The 21,595-nt window shown below is 37.5% G+C and overlaps 1 protein-coding gene across 1 annotated transcript in view; it reads right to left on the bottom strand.

Annotated features, from left to right (window-relative positions):
- The window catches only part of SCFD2 (sec1 family domain containing 2), a 190,339-nt gene that overhangs the window by 153,079 nt on the left and 15,665 nt on the right, over positions 1-21,595 (bottom strand). Inside the window, exon 3 of the mRNA XM_057366796.1 lies at positions 5,057-5,184. Coding sequence (XP_057222779.1) covers positions 5,057-5,184 — 128 coding nt within the window. The remainder of the gene's footprint in view (positions 1-5,056; positions 5,185-21,595) is intronic.

Below are 21,595 nucleotides of genomic sequence, written 5' to 3' on the forward strand. Positions count from 1 at the left end.
CTTTCCAAATCTTACAGAAACACTTCAAAGTCTTCAAAAACATTTAGCACACTGAGAAGCAAAAAGCCTTCCTGCCTCCAGGGTGAATGATGCAACAAAACATCTGCTATACTGACCATCATTGAGGTTGGGAACATTTGCTCCAGGTCAAGACTACGTTTTCAGTTCCACTACAGGGAAAAATCAGGAAATCAGTATTGCAATAGACTGGAAAAAAAATCCACTTGGCTAGAAAGTCCCACACTGCAGGACTCCTTTATTTTTAAAGAGACAAAGAGCAGACTAATTCAACTTAAGAACCACCTGCTCAGGATCCAGGGTGCACAGAGGAAGGAATCCAGGTCTGAGAAAAACAGTGTTCCCTCTCCTTGGAAAAACACCCTGAGCAAATCAGGAAGCCCTTGGAGGAACACTGTGAGACCCACCACTGGACATTTGGGACTCGTGACACAACCAGGCCTGTGTCAGTTGAGGTGGTACAGGAAGCCGCTCACATCATGAGGATGCCTGGAGGAGAACTTCTGTCTGGAGGAGAGCTGCTGCCACACTGATTCTGCAGAAGCTCTCCTGAAGGAATTGGAGACCAGGCAAACAGGCATCAGAGAAGCATAATAAGCAACCCAAGATTCAGTCTACAACATGATGACTTCTTTGCATGGGGCGGGGGGAGGGGGGCTACAGTGTCTCCAAACCCAGCTGTTACCCAGGTACCCACCACTTACTCAGGGATATGCTGCAGAATATCCCACAGACCACACCGAGCTCTGCAATGATGACCTTCCTTCTACGCMCCTGTAAGGACCTCAGACTCAGACCAGTATTGTCTCACCTTGTCTCTATCACAAAATTGTCCTAATTGCTGGCCAGGCTGGATTTTAGATACTGAGATCAGACATGTTTTTTCTAGAAAGATACATACGTACTTACTTATTTTATAAGTTTATTTTCTTGGCTTGTAGCTTTTACCCCTAAAATTTTTTCCAGAAATTTATGGTATTGAGTATTTTTACATCRGTCTAATAAAGAGCAAATAGTTAAACACTGTTGCAGTCAAATACAACTTTTCATTAAAAAGAAAATAATGCCTATTTTATATGCTTTATGTTTTTAGTATTGGTCTACTGTACTGATCCTGTCCAATTTAAGCTACTGCTGTAAACTCAAACTGCTATTTCGTATCATCATGCTAGAATGTCAGCATCTTCCTATTTCTACCCAAATACTAGAGTTCAATTCAATCCACACAAACCACCCCATTTGAARAAGTTACTCTTTTTTTATTTCACAAAGACTGAGGCTTTGCTAATTTTATAGTGAAGTTGCTTTTTAAAACTGTATTTGTACAGTTCAAATGGAAAGAAAGCAAATGGCTTTTCTTCCGCTAACAAGGGCTTATGTAACAGCACACTGCACTTTGTTTCTGTTACTATACTAGTGTTTCGACTTTCATCAGTCTCCATGCCAGTAAAAAGACACAATAAAGGAATTCAGACTCAATCAAGGTTTCCTGTGCTCTTTTYAAACAGAAGAGTACGGCTGTTGCTAAAGTCACAAAAGAACATTTGTAGCAAAGTTTTTACCACTGCCAAATACTATGCTAATAGCAAAGCTTTCAAGGAGAGATTCAGGGGCTGCCACCCTCAGAGGATGATTAAGATATGCATCAGACCTATGAAGAATGGAGCAGGAAATTCAGGAATGGAAAAAGCAACAACTTCTCTGCTGCTCCAGAGCAGCTTCATTACAGTCACTTACTAAGGGGTGGGCAGAGGTAATCCCTTTCTAGTATTTACRATTTCAATTAAATTTAGCACACTGCTCTAAATCTTACCAAAAGCTATTCAGACAATCCTGTCTTCCAAAGAGCTTTTCAAAAGGATATTTAATTATTTAAATAAAATATATTTTAAATGCCAGRATTTTTATTATGCCAAAATAATTTACACCTACACAACAGGATATCTGACCAGAATTTGGTAAGTATTTATCAGCACTCACCACGGCAAATAAAACACAAACACAGTTACCTCAGATGAAATACAAAGCTGATATATTTCTTAGAAAGCGCTGTTTGTTGGCTTTTGGTTTTTGAAGCATGTGTGTATATGTAGATTGCAATGAAATATTTTAATGCCTCTTTATTTAAATAGTATCTAAAAAAGGACAGCTCCACCTGTTTACCTGCAAACAAATACTTCAGACATCCTCATCACCRCTCCCCTTGATACAATTAAAACAATGAATGTGCAAATCAATAGCACCTGAAAGCAGAGCTCCAATCTACCCAGCTCAAAAACTGTGAGCATAATTGTATCCTTTATTTCTCTTTTTTTCTCCTTCATCAGATCTCCTCTCCTCTCTTCCTGTGATCTCAATGGAAGAAAATGGAGTATCCGGTGGCCTGCAGATATTTGGAAGTGCTGGAGAGAATATGTGAGCCCTCCTACAGTTTTCCTACTCTCCTTCTTTCTCAGGAGGAGGAAGACACATTCAGATGACATCAGAAAGTGAAAGCTTGAGTTTTGTGTCCCCCCAGAACTGTCATTGCTCCTGCCACAGGCAGCCGGGCAGAGAAAGAGGAAAGCTGGGCACCAGGCACGTTGCTTGCAGGGGAAACGTGGGCAAGCATATGAACACCTCAGAGCAATGAGCAGCCTTGAAAAGCCCAAAAAAACAACAGAATTTATTTTCCCTTCACTGAAAAYACAGAAACAGGATGGAATTGAGTTTCTCATTGCTGCACAGGGCTCCCATGCTGCCCGTGTCACACGTAATGCAGTTTTTCAGGCAGGTGGCCACTGCAGGAGGGCTCAGCTACACCAAATGGAATTCAAAGCTTTGCTTTCAAATGTAATTCACTCCTTATTTCCAGGGGGGAAAAAAGCAAAAAAGTAGCAGTAAGGAAAATACTCTTAACATCTGACACAGCTGGTCTTAGTAAAGAGTGTAAGAGGAAATTTTCATGTAGAAAAACTCTCTGACATTTAATATTAGGGCCATAAAAATCTCAGAAAATATCCTAAGTGTAGAGAAAAACAATGTGCAATCCACTGAGATCTCCCAATACAGGCAGAACCTGAGGTAAAACAATAAAAACTCAAGCCTAAGCACAGCGCACAATAAAAGCATTTCCCTTCTCTCCAGCCAGTGTTGCCTCATATCACAGCTGTAGTGRAAGAAGCCTTACGAGAAAACAAAGCAATCAGGACCAGAACAGGCCACTAGAATTTTTTCCATTTCAGCAAATTGATAAACAACACAATTTCCAGCTTCCCTACAGAGAACTAAGGTGTTCTGTAGCACAATGAACAAGCTGTGAATGCTATGAAGACATATGTTTTAGAAAGTCATTAACAAATATGTGTCACTGCACAATGTGACATCTGGGTGTGAGTTTTGGATTTTCTACATTTGTGCTCAATAAGAATTTTTTTCAGTGAATGTAGTGCCCCCCTTTCCTCATTTCTGATGTTATCCCTGTATACCATTTACAGGACTGCTTCAAACTTTATTTTATCCTTTGAATTTCAACTACAAAGTTAACAACTGATTATGATTCTAATGCAAGATAAATTACTTTATGCTTGAATATTACTTTATRTGTATAATAATATGAATATTACTTTATGATCCACTTCAACAACAGAAAAAAAAATCAGAAATTTKTTTCACCATCAACTCCTAATGCTTCCATGCAGCATTATATCAGGCCCATGTATGTCAGACATTCAGTAAAAGTCAGSTACTGTGATTAAGATCCAGGTTACTGCAGCCTTCACTGGATACTCAAGGAAGGGGACAGGAGAGGAAAGGGAGGCTAATCTAATTATTCACACAAAGGAGCAAAGGTCACAGATGGATCATTACCTCTCAAAGACAAGAAGTAATTACTTTTATAACAAAGAKGAATTTAAGCATTAATAATAATTGGTTTCACAGAGTATGTCATAGAAAAATAGYGGGTGATTCTGAACATTATTATGGTGAATACTCATGCACACATTGAAAGCCTAAAGATTTTATTATTTACTGAACCTGTCTTCCTTCAGACAAATTTGTATAGCCTTTTCTCAGCTGCTCCTTTTCCATTTCTTTAAAACACCTTAGAACATTACTATTGCAGAAATCTACTATTTGTGATTAATRGTTTATGAAATGCATGCTGTAGGTATTTGTAAAGACCATACAATATATTATGTTATAGCTGTTAAATGTTCAAGAGTAGGTGTTACATCTAATTCTACAATATCTTGGTAGTTTACTCTGGAGTCACAGATAAAAGTCTATTACTCTTATTCCATGAGGACCTTCCTCTCTTGATGAAAAGCTTAGCAAAAAAATAGACCTAAGCATATACACAATACAAAAACATATTGCTGTGTAGAGACAATACCAATTTTTATATGCCTAGCAATATACCAATTCCCACATTTCACTGAGTACGGTACATAATGAGAACATGGTTCTAAAAGAGCTATTGAAAGTCATTATGTCTTAATCTGTTTCTCTAATATTCTCAAAAATTTAGGTTTAAAGTGTGTCCCGAAGTAGTTTTCAGCTTAAACTCCCCTGAGCCAGGCAGCTTTACTTGACATAAACCTCATTACCCATGTRATGTAACTACTGCCTATATAATGTCATCATATGCAAGAGCTACACAACTTCCAGCTGCTATTTACAATGCCTGCTTTCAGGACACAAGCCCTGTTGATTTTTTTTTAGAAAACCCAAATTCTCATGCTCTGTAAAATAAAGACAAGTAGCACTGCTAACTATTTACATGGCTTTAAAACCTTCCTTCTAGAATTCCATTGCTTCTCCATGGTTCTCAATCTTTTTAAGGTTGTTGTACTAAAAAAAAAAGAGTCTCTCATGTATATACCAGAAAGATCCTATAGTAGTTATGATGGTCATCTGAAATCTGTTGACAAYGATGGAGATGAACCAACACAAGGATGGATAGGTTTTTCCCAAGAGAGTTATGTGAAGAAAAAGAGGAGCTGACATCAACTTTCACATTACTACCAACTAAGGCAGACCATGTCACATTACTCACCCATGCTCATCTTAATAGGTAAATTTTCTCTGCTCGCAGCTTCCACAAGGTGTCTCCTGGCCTCCATCACAGCTTCCTTTTGTTTGAGGTTCRTGAAGGACTCCCAGAGAGCTCTGGCGGCTGGATCACTGCAAGAAAATGACACAGTTACACTAAACATTGCCTGAATAATGGAGTAAACTTAAGACAACATTTATGTTTTGAGATGAATGCTTCTACTTAGTAATCTCTCAGGTGGGCAGGATACAAGCAGAAATAAAGTGATGTAAAAGCTTGATTATTCTTAGCAGAACAGATGTCACAGTTTTACAGAAAAGAAGGTAGATTTTTTTGCTACCAATTATAAAGCATTAGAATTCATATATAATAAATAAGCATGTCATTCTCAAAGTAACCACTACTGTTCAACCATGGGAATATCAGAAACAGTCCAAACTTCTTCAGTTATTAAAACTCTATGGAAAGGATGGGTTCTAATTTCCCTATTAGATTTTATATCCCAAAGCYGGCACTTACAACGCTGAAGGCTGCTTTTAAGAATTGATTAACTACTGTCATTTTGGGTTTCATGGGTTCTCCATATGTGAAATGAATAATCCATAGCAGAAAGTAACTGTCCTCATAATTTCTATAATTACAGATTTCCTTTTTATTGTTATTGTTGCTAAACTTAAATTAGACATTTCTGAGGCTCATCTGCACTCAGTTCCCTGTCAGTCTTCTCTTTCCTCCAAGACGCTCATTTGTTGCTGGTGTGAATGAATTCAGAGTTCTCTCAGGGGCAGGGGAGGATAAGGGAGGAAAATCCCTTGCTTGGGGCTAAAGCCACACACTGGGATTGACTATGTTGATTTTTTTTTTAAATTTATTTTCTGTTTTAAAGGAAAAGTTCCCTCTGTTTTTCCTCAGGAGACATTTAACTCCTAAATACATTTTGATGTCATTTACAACATGCTTATAAACATGCCAAAACAAGCTTTATTTCATGGAAATAAAAATCCATAGTAGTTAATTTGATRCCCATTCCAGAGCAGCTGTTCTTACGCTCTGCTGCAACAGCAGGGCTGTATTTAGCCAATCTGTGCTGTCTCCCAAACCAGGTAAAAGGATTGGCAAGCCCCATGCCCAACTTCCCAGCAGCCCACATCCTCTGTCAAAGCCTCAGGGGGAGGAAGGACCGTGGGAAGAACRTTGAGTTACCCTTCTTCTGAACAAATCACATATGAAGAGGAAATGCGAATTTCACCATACTGCCATGCTTAAAGGGAAAAAAAAGTCAGAGGACATAACACAATCTTTCCATTTCTCTTTCTCTTTGAAAACAGTGCAACTTGACCACCTTCTACAGAGGCAGGGGGCAGCACCTCCCGAAAGCAGATAGGGCACCTGAAGCAGCTCCCTCTACTCCATTACCAAGTGTGACCTGAGCACTGATGCTGCATCTGTTCATGGGCAACAGCTCCAAAGAAATTCCTCACAAGAAAAATTACAGTGATACGTAAAATACAATAGAGCAAGAAATGAGAGATTTTCAAAGCAACTAGATTCTTCAATACAATAAAAAAAATKCTTTATGGAAAGGGTTGTCAAGCATTGGAACAGGCTCCTCAGGGAAGCAGTGGAGTCACCACACCTGGAAGTGTTCAAAAATGAGTAGACCTCCAAAATAACAGACTGATTATTTTAAACTAAACAAAGAAACAAAAAATAAAAATGAGTCATGCCGACGCTTTAAGAAAACAAAAAAAAGGGAGGGGTGTGGATTTGCTTTTTGCTTTGTAAATTCTTTTTTCCTCCTTTAGCCACAGTAAGTTTTTCTTTAATCGCAAGGACTAAAGTTTGCAGGATCCCCKAGGGTTGCTTTAATATACCAAAAATAGCAAGAAGCAAAACAGCTGTGGTACAGCAGATGAGAGTCAACCACACTCTAGTTGTGCAGATGTATGCTGCATCTCTGTGTCATCCAGAGTTTCTGTAGATATTTTTCTTCCCACTGCTTTGCAGAATACTTAGTGGCTTAGGTATCATATATATAACTATATATAAGCAGAATGAGCCCCATGGATATCAATTGCTAACACAGTCAACTGACTAGGTCAATCCAGAGAAAATAACTTTGTTTAAGCTCAGCCATTCTTTTTTTTTATACATAATAGGGAAGAAGAGCCACAAAAGTACTTGTATGTTTTCTGCTGCAAACACTTTTTTTTGTACCCCCACTGTTACCCTTTCCCCCCAGCTATTACCCTTTCGAAGAARGGCTTTCGCTTTGAACAACTGCCCACTCTTAACCTTCATCAGTGACAACACAGGAATGACTGCTGGGAATGAGTCAGTAGGACACAGTACAGGGCTCTGCTGTTGCCTCTTGCCTGATCTAAGAAATTACCACAACATTTTCCTTTTAGAGATTTCTAACACTTGGAAACTATATTATCTTATCTTACCCATTTGGAGAGACATTAGTCTGTGACTGCTTTCCAGCTCTTGTCGTGGTGCCCCTCCCTCCTCTTTTTCCCATCTGCAGTTCCTCTGCTTTGGTGCAAATGCCCTAATCCAATGACACTGGTAATCAGTGATTTCTATGGAATCCAGTACCCCAATCCACATTTCTCCTTCCTTTTGCATTCCTTGACTTCCCAAGAATTATGTATTGATTTTACACATTATTTAATGAAACTCTGCACTCTAAAAGCAGTTTTCTGAAACTAAATAGTTATTTTTTAAAAAAAAAAAAATTAAATATTTCTATTCTATGCATCAGAAAACCTTAAAAGACATTGTCTGAATGATGATGTTTTACTTTAGAAAAAAGAAATACTTTACTGCTACACAACAGCTCAAAATCACCCTTCAAAATAAATGTCACAAAATCAGGGAAATACTATAGTACACACTTTTCTGCATTTCTATTACAAAATGTTTTGCAGGGCACAGCAAGCCTGACAAAGAGAAGAGAATGCTAACATTCAGGGATCTCTTCAATTAATCAGTTTCACCAACAAAGTTAGAGTTTTGCCCACGGATTTGATACTCTGTCCCTTCCTTTTATCGTTATAGTCGTTGCACCTAGTAAACCAGTCATCTCAGAAAACACAATTTAATAAAAACAAGTGCAGCAGTAACCTGGTAGAAAGTTTATTAAACAAAAATACCACRTTAACTCCAGAGAAAAAGCAGAATTCTTTGAAAAGCCCCATTGGACACAGTTATACCATTTGATTTATAAAAAACASTCTTTGACAGACATCTCATAATTACAAATTCCTCCCTTCCCTTCATACACAAATGTCACATTTTTAATGAGACATTCTCTGTTCCAAAACTAATTGAAATTTAACTGCATATAATTTGTGCTTTAAAACAACAATGAAAAAATATTATAAAAAAAGAGGGAAAAATCTAGACAACTAAAAGATGCAGCTTCCCTACTTATGGTATTTGCATGCCAGTTTTCAAACCTGAATCATGAAGACAGAGAGAAAAAGCACCAAATCATCAGACCCATAATCTATACAAATCCCAAAATGAGACACCAGCTGGCAACAGTGCCAGGAAAAAGATGCTGATGAGAACCAATCAGAAAGATTGGGATGTTCCATGCTGACTAAAAAAGCTTGGTGTAAAGCTTGATGCAGGTGTTTCAAAGCAGTTCCAATTTGTAGCCTCCAGAGRCACACTTTCTTTAATTAAAGATAGGAGAGATGGAAAAACAAAAATACCAATCAATAATAAAACAATTTAGCCATCAAAATGGCTAACTAGCTGGCTTCTCAAAATTACAATATCCAAAGGAAAGACCACACAATGAAATCTGCCGTTCACTGGAAGCAAGATGCCAGGGACAAAAAGCCAAAACCCTGAGCAGAAGTAAGGATGCAGTGTGGTAAGCAGTTATTTTGTTGATGATGAGGCCCTAGGTTCAACAACCTCACTGTGAGGGAGCTTGCTCTCATTCCTATGGAACTCCTTCCAGCAGCATGTCCTGATCACTAAACTAATTTGCTTGATCTAGATATTTACAGGTTGATAATCAAATACCTAACCTTACATCTGTTAAAATAATTGTAACTTATTCTCTTAATCTGGTCTGGTCCAGTCCTGCAAGGACAACGCTGCCAAATTTATCTGAAAACAGAAAGTGCSCCTATTCAAAGCCATCCAAAGTTCTCAAACCTACTCATTTTAAACAAATTTGGGGAGAAAAGGAGAGGCTGGTAGCACTGGGATTGCCTATTACCAAGCTGCAAGTAGTAGTCTGGAAAAAGGTGAAATCAAGTACCAATCAGTGGAGAGCAAACTCTCAGAGCAGATGCAAAACTAGAGGAAAAGACAGAAAATTGGAGGCATTTATTATCCTGAGGGGCTCCAGAGCACAACACCACAATTCACCCTTGGCTGATTTGACATGCATCTTGCTTCACACCACCAGTACAAAAAGATATTTATTTCCCTAACTGCTTCAGGTCTCGTCTATTATTTACAAACTATTAAAATATGGTCTTCTAGGTCTCTAATGCAAGAGCAAATGGTCAGGAAGCAATAAGCCTGTATTAGAAAACATATTAATTCAGTTACTAAATGCTCCCCATTTACAATTATGCCTTCAGCTGTATGAATAGATCATTCCTGACCTCCCTAGCATTTATAGTATTCATTTGGCAATCTATTTCTTCAATCAGCATAAGTACTTAACCAATAAAAACAAGTCAAACACTCTTGTTCAAGCAGTGTACCACAATCATCAAAATTATAAGCATTGTCTGWAGTCTCTGGCAAGCCATTGGAATTATTTTGATGTGATCTAATCTCCAGTTAAGGAAAATAAAAGTGACATGTACATTATCTGTTACTGGATTTGTCTGTACTTATTTGCCTAGCAGGACAAATTCAGGTCACCCTCTTTTCTCCTTACAAAATACTGGCATTTTTTTTCAGTTACATGTAGGCCTTGCCATGTCCCCAGGCTTACTGAAAAAGCCAAGAGTCAAAGGTCAAGAGTCTCTTCCATAACCTTTTCAAAGGCCAAATTGAGAAATCCCTATCTACATACAGTTTCCTTCACAGATCTCCTGTAGCTCAAATGAAGTAAGAAAAAGATGACTTTGTACAGTTTTGTCTGGTTTTAAACCTCTTTGCRTCAGGGGAAAGCACAGCCTACATCACAAACAGCATAAACAGCAAATAACCAGGTGGAGRACATCATCCAAGCAAGACACTAAGGAAGAAAGAAAAAGCAAATGTTTTTATTTATACACCTGGCAAAGGACATGGGATTTCAAACAGTAATTTGCTGACACAGGCTCTRAATAGGCAGAAAATAACTATGAGTGCAATTCAAAAATTAATGAGCTAATAGAATTTCAGCATAACAAAAGYAGTTGTGGTTATACTTTCACAGATAAAAAAAATTAAAAGGAAAATTGTGATAGTCTCAACATGTGACAGATTCTGTGGTTACTGTATCAGCAAAGCTTTCAACTTTCCTCTATATAGCTTTACAGCTCAGCTGCGCCTATATATTTTCACAAGAGAAAGTGAGAAGGGAAAAATTTAGTAAAGATTAAATTAGTGTCATTAGTACCACAAAGCTGCCCAAAACTGAGTGGCTGTTAAAAAAAAAAGAAACCTGCTGCCAAGTATTGCCTTTGCAATAACACACATTTGTTTAAAGACAACAGAACACCCCCATCAAGTGCACAGCACTTCAAAAAACACCACCAGGTGGTCAGAAGACCATTACTGCGATGGACAAATCCATGGCTGCAATACGTCATTCAAATACCGATAAACCATAAACAAAACCATCATAAACCATATGGTTTATTCTCTATAAACCATAGAGAAGCACAAGTCTGTGATAAGATGCAACAATTTGGCTTTGAGCCTGGAGCAAAGGGCCACGTATCAAGTGACATCCTCCCTCCTCCAACTGCCCTGCTGTTTCGGAGACAGCAGAGGCTGCGCCAAGGCTACACCGGCTCTGTAACGTGGATTCCTGGTGACACGGGCCAGCCTGACAACTGTGGTGGGGACAGCCAAGTGCCTGAATGCACCCCAGTCCACATACAGCAGGCCCCCACTGGAAACAACCAACAACATCTGGAACAGCCTCTCTGGAACAGCAGCTCCTCCATGCCGCAGGGATTGCATGGGAATGCTGTGGGGAATGCCATGTGGATGCGAACAGCTCCACACTGCCATCTTTCCAGAACACAGCTGGGCTCAGAATGAAGCTGCTCTTTATTTCACCCTTCTGAGAGTGACCAAACAGGTCCAATATAATTTATGTAAAATTTTCAATACAGAAACAGTTACCAGTATTTCCAGGAGTTCAGTCTCTAGCATGGCTGCGATTTGAGAACATCCCAAGCACATGCCCTTGATGGGCTAAACCAACGATGGGCTAAACCAACGATGGGCTAAATCAACTAAAAATTCAGCAACACTTTCCTCAGAGAAAAACACAAAATCCACAAAAAAATTTATTTTCAAATAAATGTAAATTGCACATCTACAGAAGGCACTAACATTATTTCTTTCTAAGAAAGCAAAATAAGTTTAGGTTTTAAAGCGGTTCTTAGCAGTGGACTGTAATTGTGCTGTTGAACATTTTGTACAGTTGCCAGATCTGCTCAGCCTAATTAGATGCACTTCAGACAGTAGAAACTTGAACTATTTTCCAATCCCTCCTAAACTTAGGAAAAAAGTATACAAAAAGCTAATGTCATCCTGGTATTGTGCTCRCAGAAAACTGCAGGATCATGGATATTACCACCTCTGCCATAGATTAGTACAAACATTGCAACATGGCATAGCACACAAAACTTTTTAAAATACAAGTTCTTTGCAGCCCTTCAACTTGGAACATTATTCTCACATACTCACTTAGATGTCTGTTAAAAGACTTCCATATATTGGTTTTTATGATTAGAATATGCATATAGTAAAAAAAAAAAAANAACAGCCAATATTAAAGGACATAAATATGTTCCTGAATAATTTAATGGTTATTTCCCAGTTTCACTCCAAACCCTCAAGGCACTCGGTGGGTGTAATCTGTCCTAGACTCAACTGTGGCTGTGTACTTTGGCACTGAGTCAAAACAGAGAGGTTATTGTTTGATTTATACGCCAAGAGCCTCGTAGATAAAGGGCTAATGGCAGGCTGATAGCTTCAGCCTTTGCATATGGTGTTTATACAGACCCTTCTTTCCTCTCCCTCCTTTCTGTGTCTATTCCAGGAAGGCTTTGTCACATCAAGATCAAGTTAATTAATTAACTCATACTAGCATAATTTGATTGATAAAATAATTGATTTACTAAAGGTCATAGAGAGTGCTGTTAAAACACCAACTTTTCTGCCTCAACAACACAAGGTTTTGAGATTTGTATTTTTCCACACTGGAAACAGAAATTGTAAATAAATAATCTCACTAGAAAAACAGATGAAATAAGCTATGAGAAATTCATCTGTCAATTAAACTGCACTGCAACACTCAGAGAATAATCAGTGCTTCTCGAGATATTTAAGCAAAAAATAAATCACATCCTACAATAGAAAGGATCACATAAATGAATTTTCTATATTGTTAGTTACGCAAACTATTGAGCTTCCCCTAAAAGAAAACTAGAGGCCTTGCCTAGGTAATATACTTTGCTATTTACTATATCCAAAGTAGGTGTATTTCTTGGTATATRAGTTTCTATACTGTTAAAATACTTCAGAACATAGTCCTGTATGGCCAAATTATTATTTCCTGGATGTTAGAAAATCTCATGATCAAATACAGATTAGTACTTTTTTGCAAGACACAAGCACTATATAATCTTAATTTAAAAATATAATCTAATTTTAAAAATATAGAAAAAAATCATTAAAATAARACTGAATTCTTAGGAGCCTTTTGTCACCAATTTATTTTAAAACATTTTTTAAACAACAGACATATAAAACAGCAACTGCCAGGCATTTTAAAAGCAGTTCTGAAATAATATTTAAATTGTTCCAAATCAGCTTGCARCCAGTAAGGCTGAAGTGCTTTGAGCAAAACTGAGAACTGCTTATCAGCCACCAGTTTTACAATCGATTCTCCTCTGTATTACCTGAAATACCTGCAGTGATAGAGCTGTTTCTCACCTGTAGTGAAAAGTGAGAAACAACAGGAGWTTCTCAGTTCACTGTAGGTTGTTCAATATCCAGGTATACACACCAAGGAAATACAGTATTTACTGAACTAATACAGTAGATTAATTCATAAAAGGGCAAAATTTGCCACTAGAAGTTAAAAATTTCATAATATTTTGCCTCCTCCCCCGTTTTTGCTTTGGCAGGAGTCTCCTTGTGCCAGTAATACTGATCCAGCATGCAGAATCACTTTGCAAACCAAACCAGGAAGCAAAGAATTCCTTTGCCTACTGCTTAACCAGACAATTGTACAGGATACAGGCCATGTTTTCCTTCATTACTGGTTTTGTTTACAGCTGACTCAACATGGCCATAAAAACTCCCAACAGGTAGAGCACAGGGGTTACTCTTTGAAATCTCTGGCTCACAGAAGAAGGGTATGTTGTAGAATGCACTGGGGAAAGTTGGTTAAAACACACCAATAAGACAAGGAACAGTTACGATATACAGGTTATTAATTCAAGTTAAGACATTTAGCTTCGTATAGCCACACCTACATACATCGACACTTCAGGGCAATGCCAGTCAAGTTAACTTGATTTTTTGTGATTATTTTAAGACACAGGATGATAAAACAGACTACTGATTACCATTAGGAGAAGAGAAAATAAGATTCACAAGACACAACCAGTGATTAAGACCAACACTAATAGGAAAGTGTTCTTTGAATTTGTTATTGAACAACATGAGAAAATAAGTTTCTGTTCAYCTTGCAAAGAATATATCAAAGCATGGGACAGGATTTTCACACACATAGTAGCAAGGTCTAAAAATATTGAGAATGTACAATTGAGAAAATCAAAAGTTTATTTCAGACAGGTAAAAATTGTAAGAAAAGTGATATCAAACCAGTTTTTAAACATAATTTTAAGTTGCAAAGCTACTATCTTGTATGAACTATAAACTACTATTTTCCAATAAAACCATGACACTGTGCTCTAAACCAGGAAGAAATATGCTCCTTGTTATCAGTAGAGCATGGGAGAACTTAAAAACAAACAATTCAGGAGGTACTTATAAACACAACCCCAAATACAGCAACCCCAAAATGTCACACAACTTCTCTGTTTACCTATGGCTCTTTGCTTTGGGATGAATTCCTTTTCCTTCCTTTACAGATAATGGATAGTAAATCAGACTCTTAACATCTGATATATTTTTGGTCCCACAGGTGAACTGAATCACAAYAAAATTTAATAAATAATTATTAAAAGGTTGGAAAAGATTCAATTCACATCAGGGATTAAAATCCTCCCAACAAAAGTAATGATAACATAGCATTCTACATTTTGCCTTTCTTTCCCTTAAGCAAAAAAATAAAAGAGAAACTTAACTCTTTTTGGCTCGCTCATATATCTACTTTACAGATGGCCATACTCATAAATTAAAATATGTACACAGATCTGATGAGTGTGGTCAACCAGCATCTGAAGCACGTTTGTCTCTTGCCAAACCCACCATTTTCAGTTTTATCAAACATTTCCTCAATCCAAGAACAATGTAAASTTGTAAGGACAAGCATTTTAGTCAGTCTTGTTTCATGCTGATCTAAATATAGACATATTTGTATATATATATATATGCTGTGATACACATACAGTAAGTTTTTTGGCTTCAGAAAGCCAAAAAGTTTTATATATACACTTTAGCATCTGTGACACAAAACAACTTCACTTGCTAATAACCACATACATGAGGCAATGCAGCTGTGCACGAATGATCTTATTGAAAAGTAATGCAACTCCACTCAGTGCTGCTTCCAATATCAAAGAATAGTAGTGTAAACCAATGACACCAGTGTGCATCAAACCAAAAGAGAAAAATAATCCAAGATAGCAGAAAAAAAAATCCCTGGACTGTATCTTATCAATCAGCACAAATGCATGTGTGCACATGTACACACCATGTACCTGAAAACTGATTYAGAAATCCTCTTATTCTATTCCATTCATATAGATTAGTAATACAGAACTTCTGTTTCATCTTAATATTAAAAGAGTTATTTAGTGAAAAAATCATTATAAAACATCCAAAGCTTTTTTTTTTTTATGTAGAATTTTATGTATATATATATTTCAACTGATTCTGGTCATATTCAATTCAATAATCCTCTAGACAGACAGCATTTTTACAATGTTTCAGCTGATTATAGATGGCCAATACAGCACTTTCCTGTGTTAARACTCAAAACTACACAGTCCAGCAAACAGCTTGGGGAGTTATGGGTTCTTCTCTTGAGTCCTGTTTATCTAGCTATTCCCAAGATCATTAATATCCACTTGAACCTGTAAACTTGAAGGTCAACAAAAGGTGAAACATAAGGAAGCAATATAATATAGAACATTCAACTGCATTATATACTGTGAAACATTAAGGCAGTTTCTTAAAACTACACTTTTTTAAATTGTTTTCCTTAGTTGTAGAAAAGATGGGARGATAAACTCCATATTAAGCCGGAGTTTAATTTACAAAATTACTAGCAATTCAATTTAGTTAATAATTTTTAAATTTACTAACTCTGCCTTTCTAGAAAATGTTATGCAATCAGAACAAAATGAGTAGAAAAATATTTATCAAACAGTCCAGAAATGGAATAAAAATAAACACCCGAAAGTGTAACATAAAAATATCTTACTGTCACAAGCAACATAAACACTCTAACCTGAATCTACATTGATTGTTGCTGTTAAGCTACAGCAGTGATGTTACATGTAGAAACTTGAGACCAGCAGCACTGAGAATACACAAAAGCCTTACAAATGCAACATGTCTCAAGATCAAAAAGGATCTGCTTGTGGACCAAACATCAAGTAAAATCTCTGCGGTTCCTGGACTACTTTAGCTCTCATACTATCCTTCTGCAAATGACCCATGCCAGCACTAATAAAACTATACATGCAGATAAATCAGATCATCTCTATTTGTGACACCAGAAGAAAATACAGACTGAAATCATTATGCCCTACATGTGCTATGACATCCAAGTGCAGTACATCAAATCTGTGAAATAAACTGACAAACAGAAGAGGCTGATATTGTACGGAGAAACYGCTTGGATCAGGACACTTCATGTTCCCCCAACTACTCTGTGAAAAGGAAAGCTAGTGCTTAATTCCATAAAGACTTGTTGTCTGCAAATTACAAAATTACTAGATTCAGGTTACTGACCGGTACACCAAAGCTCACCTTGGAAAATTCTGATTTAAATATAACACTGAAACACACACACAGTGGAAGTCATGTAATTAAGGCTGACTTAGCTTTCCAATTTTGTATGGCAGCTGATACTGCTAAAAGATAATTTCTGAATCAGCTATTAAATATTTTGGCTGAAAGACAATGCCTCTAAACAAGTAAAATGGTCTGGTGAACTACTGGAAGAAGGAACAGCACAAGCATAAAATGGCTGGCAAAGGACTGGGTTCTCCCTAAATAAATTTCTGAAGCCAGCTCTACTCACGCTCTACCAATCTAACTGCCAGTTATGCTTCACACCATTACATGACTACCGTGCAAACTGCAATATGTTTTTTGTTGTCCTGTTAATTTTGGAAGATGTTACCCTGAGGCAAGTCTTGAGGAAACAAAGGCGTGTTTGGGAAGGTAAAGAGTGTAGGAAAAAGMAGCCATGCAGAGCTGAAGCATGAGTGGAAGGGAAGCATTAGTCACGCAAACAACTTGAAACAGAAGCATGCCTGGCAATTGTACCCACAAGAAACAGATTATCATCCTTGCCTGAAGTCCTTTTATGACAGTTACTTATCGACTTCAAGAACCTCTGAAGTTCATAATCTTGCATGATTATTACTCTGCAATCAAATGCCTCTGGTTGTCTTAACATATATGAATTTCAGWGTGTCTCTTTCAAAAGTTGGATTATCTCAAAAACTTTACTGAAAGTTAAGTATATCAAGAAAAGAGGGATTTTATTTATCTTTTTTTAAGGCTTATTCTTTTTGATGCACAGCAAGTGCACTTAATAAACACAAGGTAGGATCATTTTAACCCTTTCTCCTGATAGCCTAAGCAGAGAGAGCTAGCTGTTTACTTTGAGAATAAGGGAGAACAGACAAGACACATCTCAGGAAAGTAGGGCTGGTTTTGACAGAAGCTGACTGATGTTTAGGTCTTACTACTCCTTGAAGTATTAAATCCCACTAAGCTTCATCTTGTATACAGACATGACTTTGAACATGTTCTATCCACTGGGCAAAGTGTTCTAGCTCTAAGATGTGGTCAGGATACCTCATAATAGTTTAACTCCATCCTTCCTCTAACCCCTAGCTGTTCCTTTTTAAAATTATGTTATTTAAAAATATGTAATACATACTGTTAGAATTTTTATCTATTGACCAGCTGGTAAAGTTCTCTCCCTTCCACAATAGCTTCACAGCATTAATCTCTGCAGAAGAGCCTTCATTACAGAAAACACATTTAGCTACCCTAAAACTTTTCCATTATTCAGTAGTACTAAAGGGGTTTCTAAACAATTATGGTGGTACTGGGGCACTCAGTGGATAACTATGCATCATACGTGAACTTGGACAAACAAGTTTCAGTTCCAACAAAATACATGGTAGTTTTGTCACTTCTTGACAAGTACTCAAGGCTAAGTTTCTCTGTATTGACTCCACATGGGACCAGGTCTAGAAGTCCTCCTTGCTATTCTTCTCTTGCACCCCCATCCCTACACAGCCATAATACATTCTTTGGAAGTCTTCAAAGTTTTCTCAAAAGGGTCTCCTGTAGAAAGAATACAAAGGTAAGATGCATAGCCTTGAATAGCATGTGGATTCATTGTCAAGTAAAGTTAAAAACCACCCAAACAAAAACCCGACAAAAAAACAAAACTAAAAAGGTTATTCCAGCTGTCCAYCACCATTCAAAAGCAGAAGTGGCACCTGATCTTTAGACCCCAGAGCAACAATTAAATTCAGGCTGGTCCAAACAAACAACCAAGCACACCACAGCAATTGGAGGACTGCCAGAAACAAAACAATTGGCATCCAGATGAACCCTGAGGCCAGTTTTCCTCCCTCAAAACAAACAAATAGAATGTCACTTTTCAGTGATTTTTTTTCTTCTGTCAGAAGTATAACTGTTTCTTGTGACCTAATCCACCCTGTTTTGCAATTAAAAGATCTGGATAGCTACTGCTTCACAAGGCAAAGGGGAGGTTTGATGCTGAAAGGCTTCCTAGATATGTCACAGTCCCCTTCGCCCTCTTGGGCACTGTAATAAAGCAGACCATCATTCCAGCATTACCCCGAAATTCACTCTTGCTCCTCTAACAGTGGCCAAACTCTGCAGGGGTGAAGGAAAAAAGTGCATAGAAATAACTTCTTAAAACTTTCTAATACTCATAACCATCACTTAACCCTGTCTGAGTTTTAGCTGGCTGCCTTTCAGACCAACAAAGTGTTTCATTCCTACAAGCTGCAGGACAGCTTACTCAGAATGCCAGACTGAGTTACTGCATGAATCAAGTTAATTGAAAGCTTCTGAGTAGGATTTTGTGCACTACAAGGTACAGCTCAAATTCTTGGCTAGCAGCTCTTTAAAATGGGTATATTAAAGAGTTACTTGTCAGGGGTTTTAATTTCAGTTTCGGACAAAGCAATGAATTATACTAAATATAAAGTCTGATCCTTACAATAAGCATATATTACTTGACAATATTACATGTAACACAATAGGTTACTTTAGAGCATTCTGCTCTGTGTTTTAAAGCTATTGCATAAGGTTATTTTAATAAAAATGATTCCAGGGAAAGAGCAGCTAGTAATGAGGTGCTGACAATTGAATCTACATTCAGGGATTGCACTGGTGTGCCAAGTCCACTTTTACAGATGCTCTGGTTAGCTATCCAGTAGATCTCCTCAAGGCATGTAAGACCAATGTATTTTGGGTCATGTTTGGCAGCAGAGATAGATGAGACAAGTGAAAACATTTACCAAGAACACATCTGAAGTGTGTTTTTCTTATTAGAGAAATGTAAGAAAATAAACCCAGATACTATGGAATGCCAGGAATTCCTTCTCCTCGATGTTTTTGATTTATAAGTCCACTTTTTGGTAGTCTCCTTTGACCTCCCTCCCTTATTTGCTTGCCTAATGCCTRGAGTCATCAATACAACTTGACTAAGCCATTTTGAGGCCTTAATATACAAAAATACATCTTCATCACAGATGGAAAGACAACCGTTTCTATTAATGATTCAGTTACCACAAAAATCACTGCTTAGTATGTTTTATGRTATAACTAGTTAAAACAGTCAAAGATATTCTTTTCATGAGTTGAGAACAAGTATTCGAGAAGATACTCTGAGATCCAAAATAAATAGCAAAAAATGAATAATCTGAAGCAGTCTTTACATCTTAAAGATGAGATTTTTAAACATGCTAGGGRTGTTAAAGGGCCAGATTCTTTGCTAGCATGTTGGTGAAACTTAGATAAACTCGAGGGCTGGGTCCTGCATACCTTCATTATTCCCCTCTCTTACTTCAAAGTAGCATATTTGCCATAGTTTCAATGCAAACCTAGAGCCCTAGATTCCTCAGATCTCATGCAAACCTAATATGGACAATGCTAGCCTTCAAAACCAAACTGACAGCTATTCAGAAAGAATAAAGCTCCAGCCTCAGGCTTTCATTTTTATAACCATTTCCATACTCCRGTTGATCTGTCACAGAGAAACAGATAAGGACTTCTGTCTACATTGCACATATTTACCCTGTGTTCTGGCTATCTTCTCACAACCCATTTCTGATACACTTCTGCCTGCCATAGATTGAGCCATGAGAGCAGAATTTTGTCCTAATCCTAAATCTTTGGATTYTTGTTGACATTCAAGACTAATTCTGCATCCTCCTCCTAAAAAGGTCTTCTACAATCAGTGTGTTTGGTGCTGTGTAATTCCTTCTTCGTCCACACACGTTCCTTACCACCAAACCAAGTGGTACCATTGATGGCATTTTCTGACCTGTCAAATGTCTGAAGCCACGACACATTCCCATCATTAATAAGAACTGCAGTTTTTTCTGTTGAGGCCGAATTTCCCTTTTTTAGGGGGTAACTGAAGCTTGAGCATCCACATGCAGCATACGCATTCACTGTGTGTCCTGTGGCTGTTTCCAGTTAGTGAAAATTACTCAATATGGATTTCTTATTACTTATTTAAATAAGTAGCACAGTTCTGCAGAGAATTTGCTAAGGTCRTAAAACCTTTTCTCTCCCACAGAGGATGGGAATCTTTTCCAGTTGAAGATCATTTTAAAAATACACTCACAACCTACAAAAACTAAGTGGTACTTGGTGGAGCACAGTTATSCAGTACCTGCAGATGGACTGCTTGGGAAGGACCACAGTTCATCAGGGTATTAAAACTGACTTGGTTTCGTCAATTTTCACAACTACTTTTGAAACTGTGAACAGTTACAAAGTAGCAACACCCATTTCAGCATCCCTGTACTACAGGTTACGAAAACAACACACACACACACACACACACACACACACACACACACACACAGGTAAGCACTAGACCTAGGCATCACAAATTAGGTTCCAAAAGATCCACCATCTAAATCACAGAAGCCAAGCTAAACATTATTTAGCTATGCTAAATAGCAGAAAAGAATGCTGGATTTTTGGCTCAATGAAATTAAAATCGATAGTTATGTATGCATTTATAGGTATAAAAGCAGAGTATTTTTCTGTGCAAGATTCTGCCTACATCTCAAAGTAAAAGCATGTTCAAGCTCTGACAGGCAAATAGCTCACTTCACATAAATTTTAGCCTGTCAACTTGGATTCCTGGTTCATATTAAGTCTAGAATCATGAAACAACCCCAATCATATAGTCAAAACTTGCAATCAGACCTACTGCCAACAGATAATACTGTTTCCTTCCCAAACATTACTTCGTCATCCAAATGAGCAGCTGTCATTTGTTCCTCTCATCAGTCTATTAAGGCACATTTCTCTCTGTTATAAGATAGAGCAGGCTTACTTTATAGCGTAAGAATGATAAACTAAAACACCCCTCCAGGTCACTCAGTCACTCTCTGTTCTGGCACTGTGGTTGAACAGCAAATGAGTAATTCTGCAATATGTAATAAGGCCAATACATATCACTGCATTTTAAAAACTTGCTCTGGAGGTCATTCAGGAGGCAAACTTGAAGGCAGTTAGTTGGCCAAGCAGAGTAAAAGCTAGTCATAGAAAAATCTCACAACATCAGCCAAAGCACTAGTATCTGGGAGATCATACAAGAAAGATCAGAGCTCGCTTTGGAGAACTATAAAATCTACTTAAACAGACATACTCTTTATGCTACTATTAAACTCCCAA

The sequence above is a fragment of the Malurus melanocephalus genome, unplaced genomic scaffold (assembly GCF_030028575.1).
Source record: "Malurus melanocephalus ecotype Western Australia unplaced genomic scaffold, MMel_1.1 scaffold_71, whole genome shotgun sequence".
In the NCBI taxonomy this organism is placed as follows: domain Eukaryota; kingdom Metazoa; phylum Chordata; class Aves; order Passeriformes; family Maluridae; genus Malurus; species Malurus melanocephalus.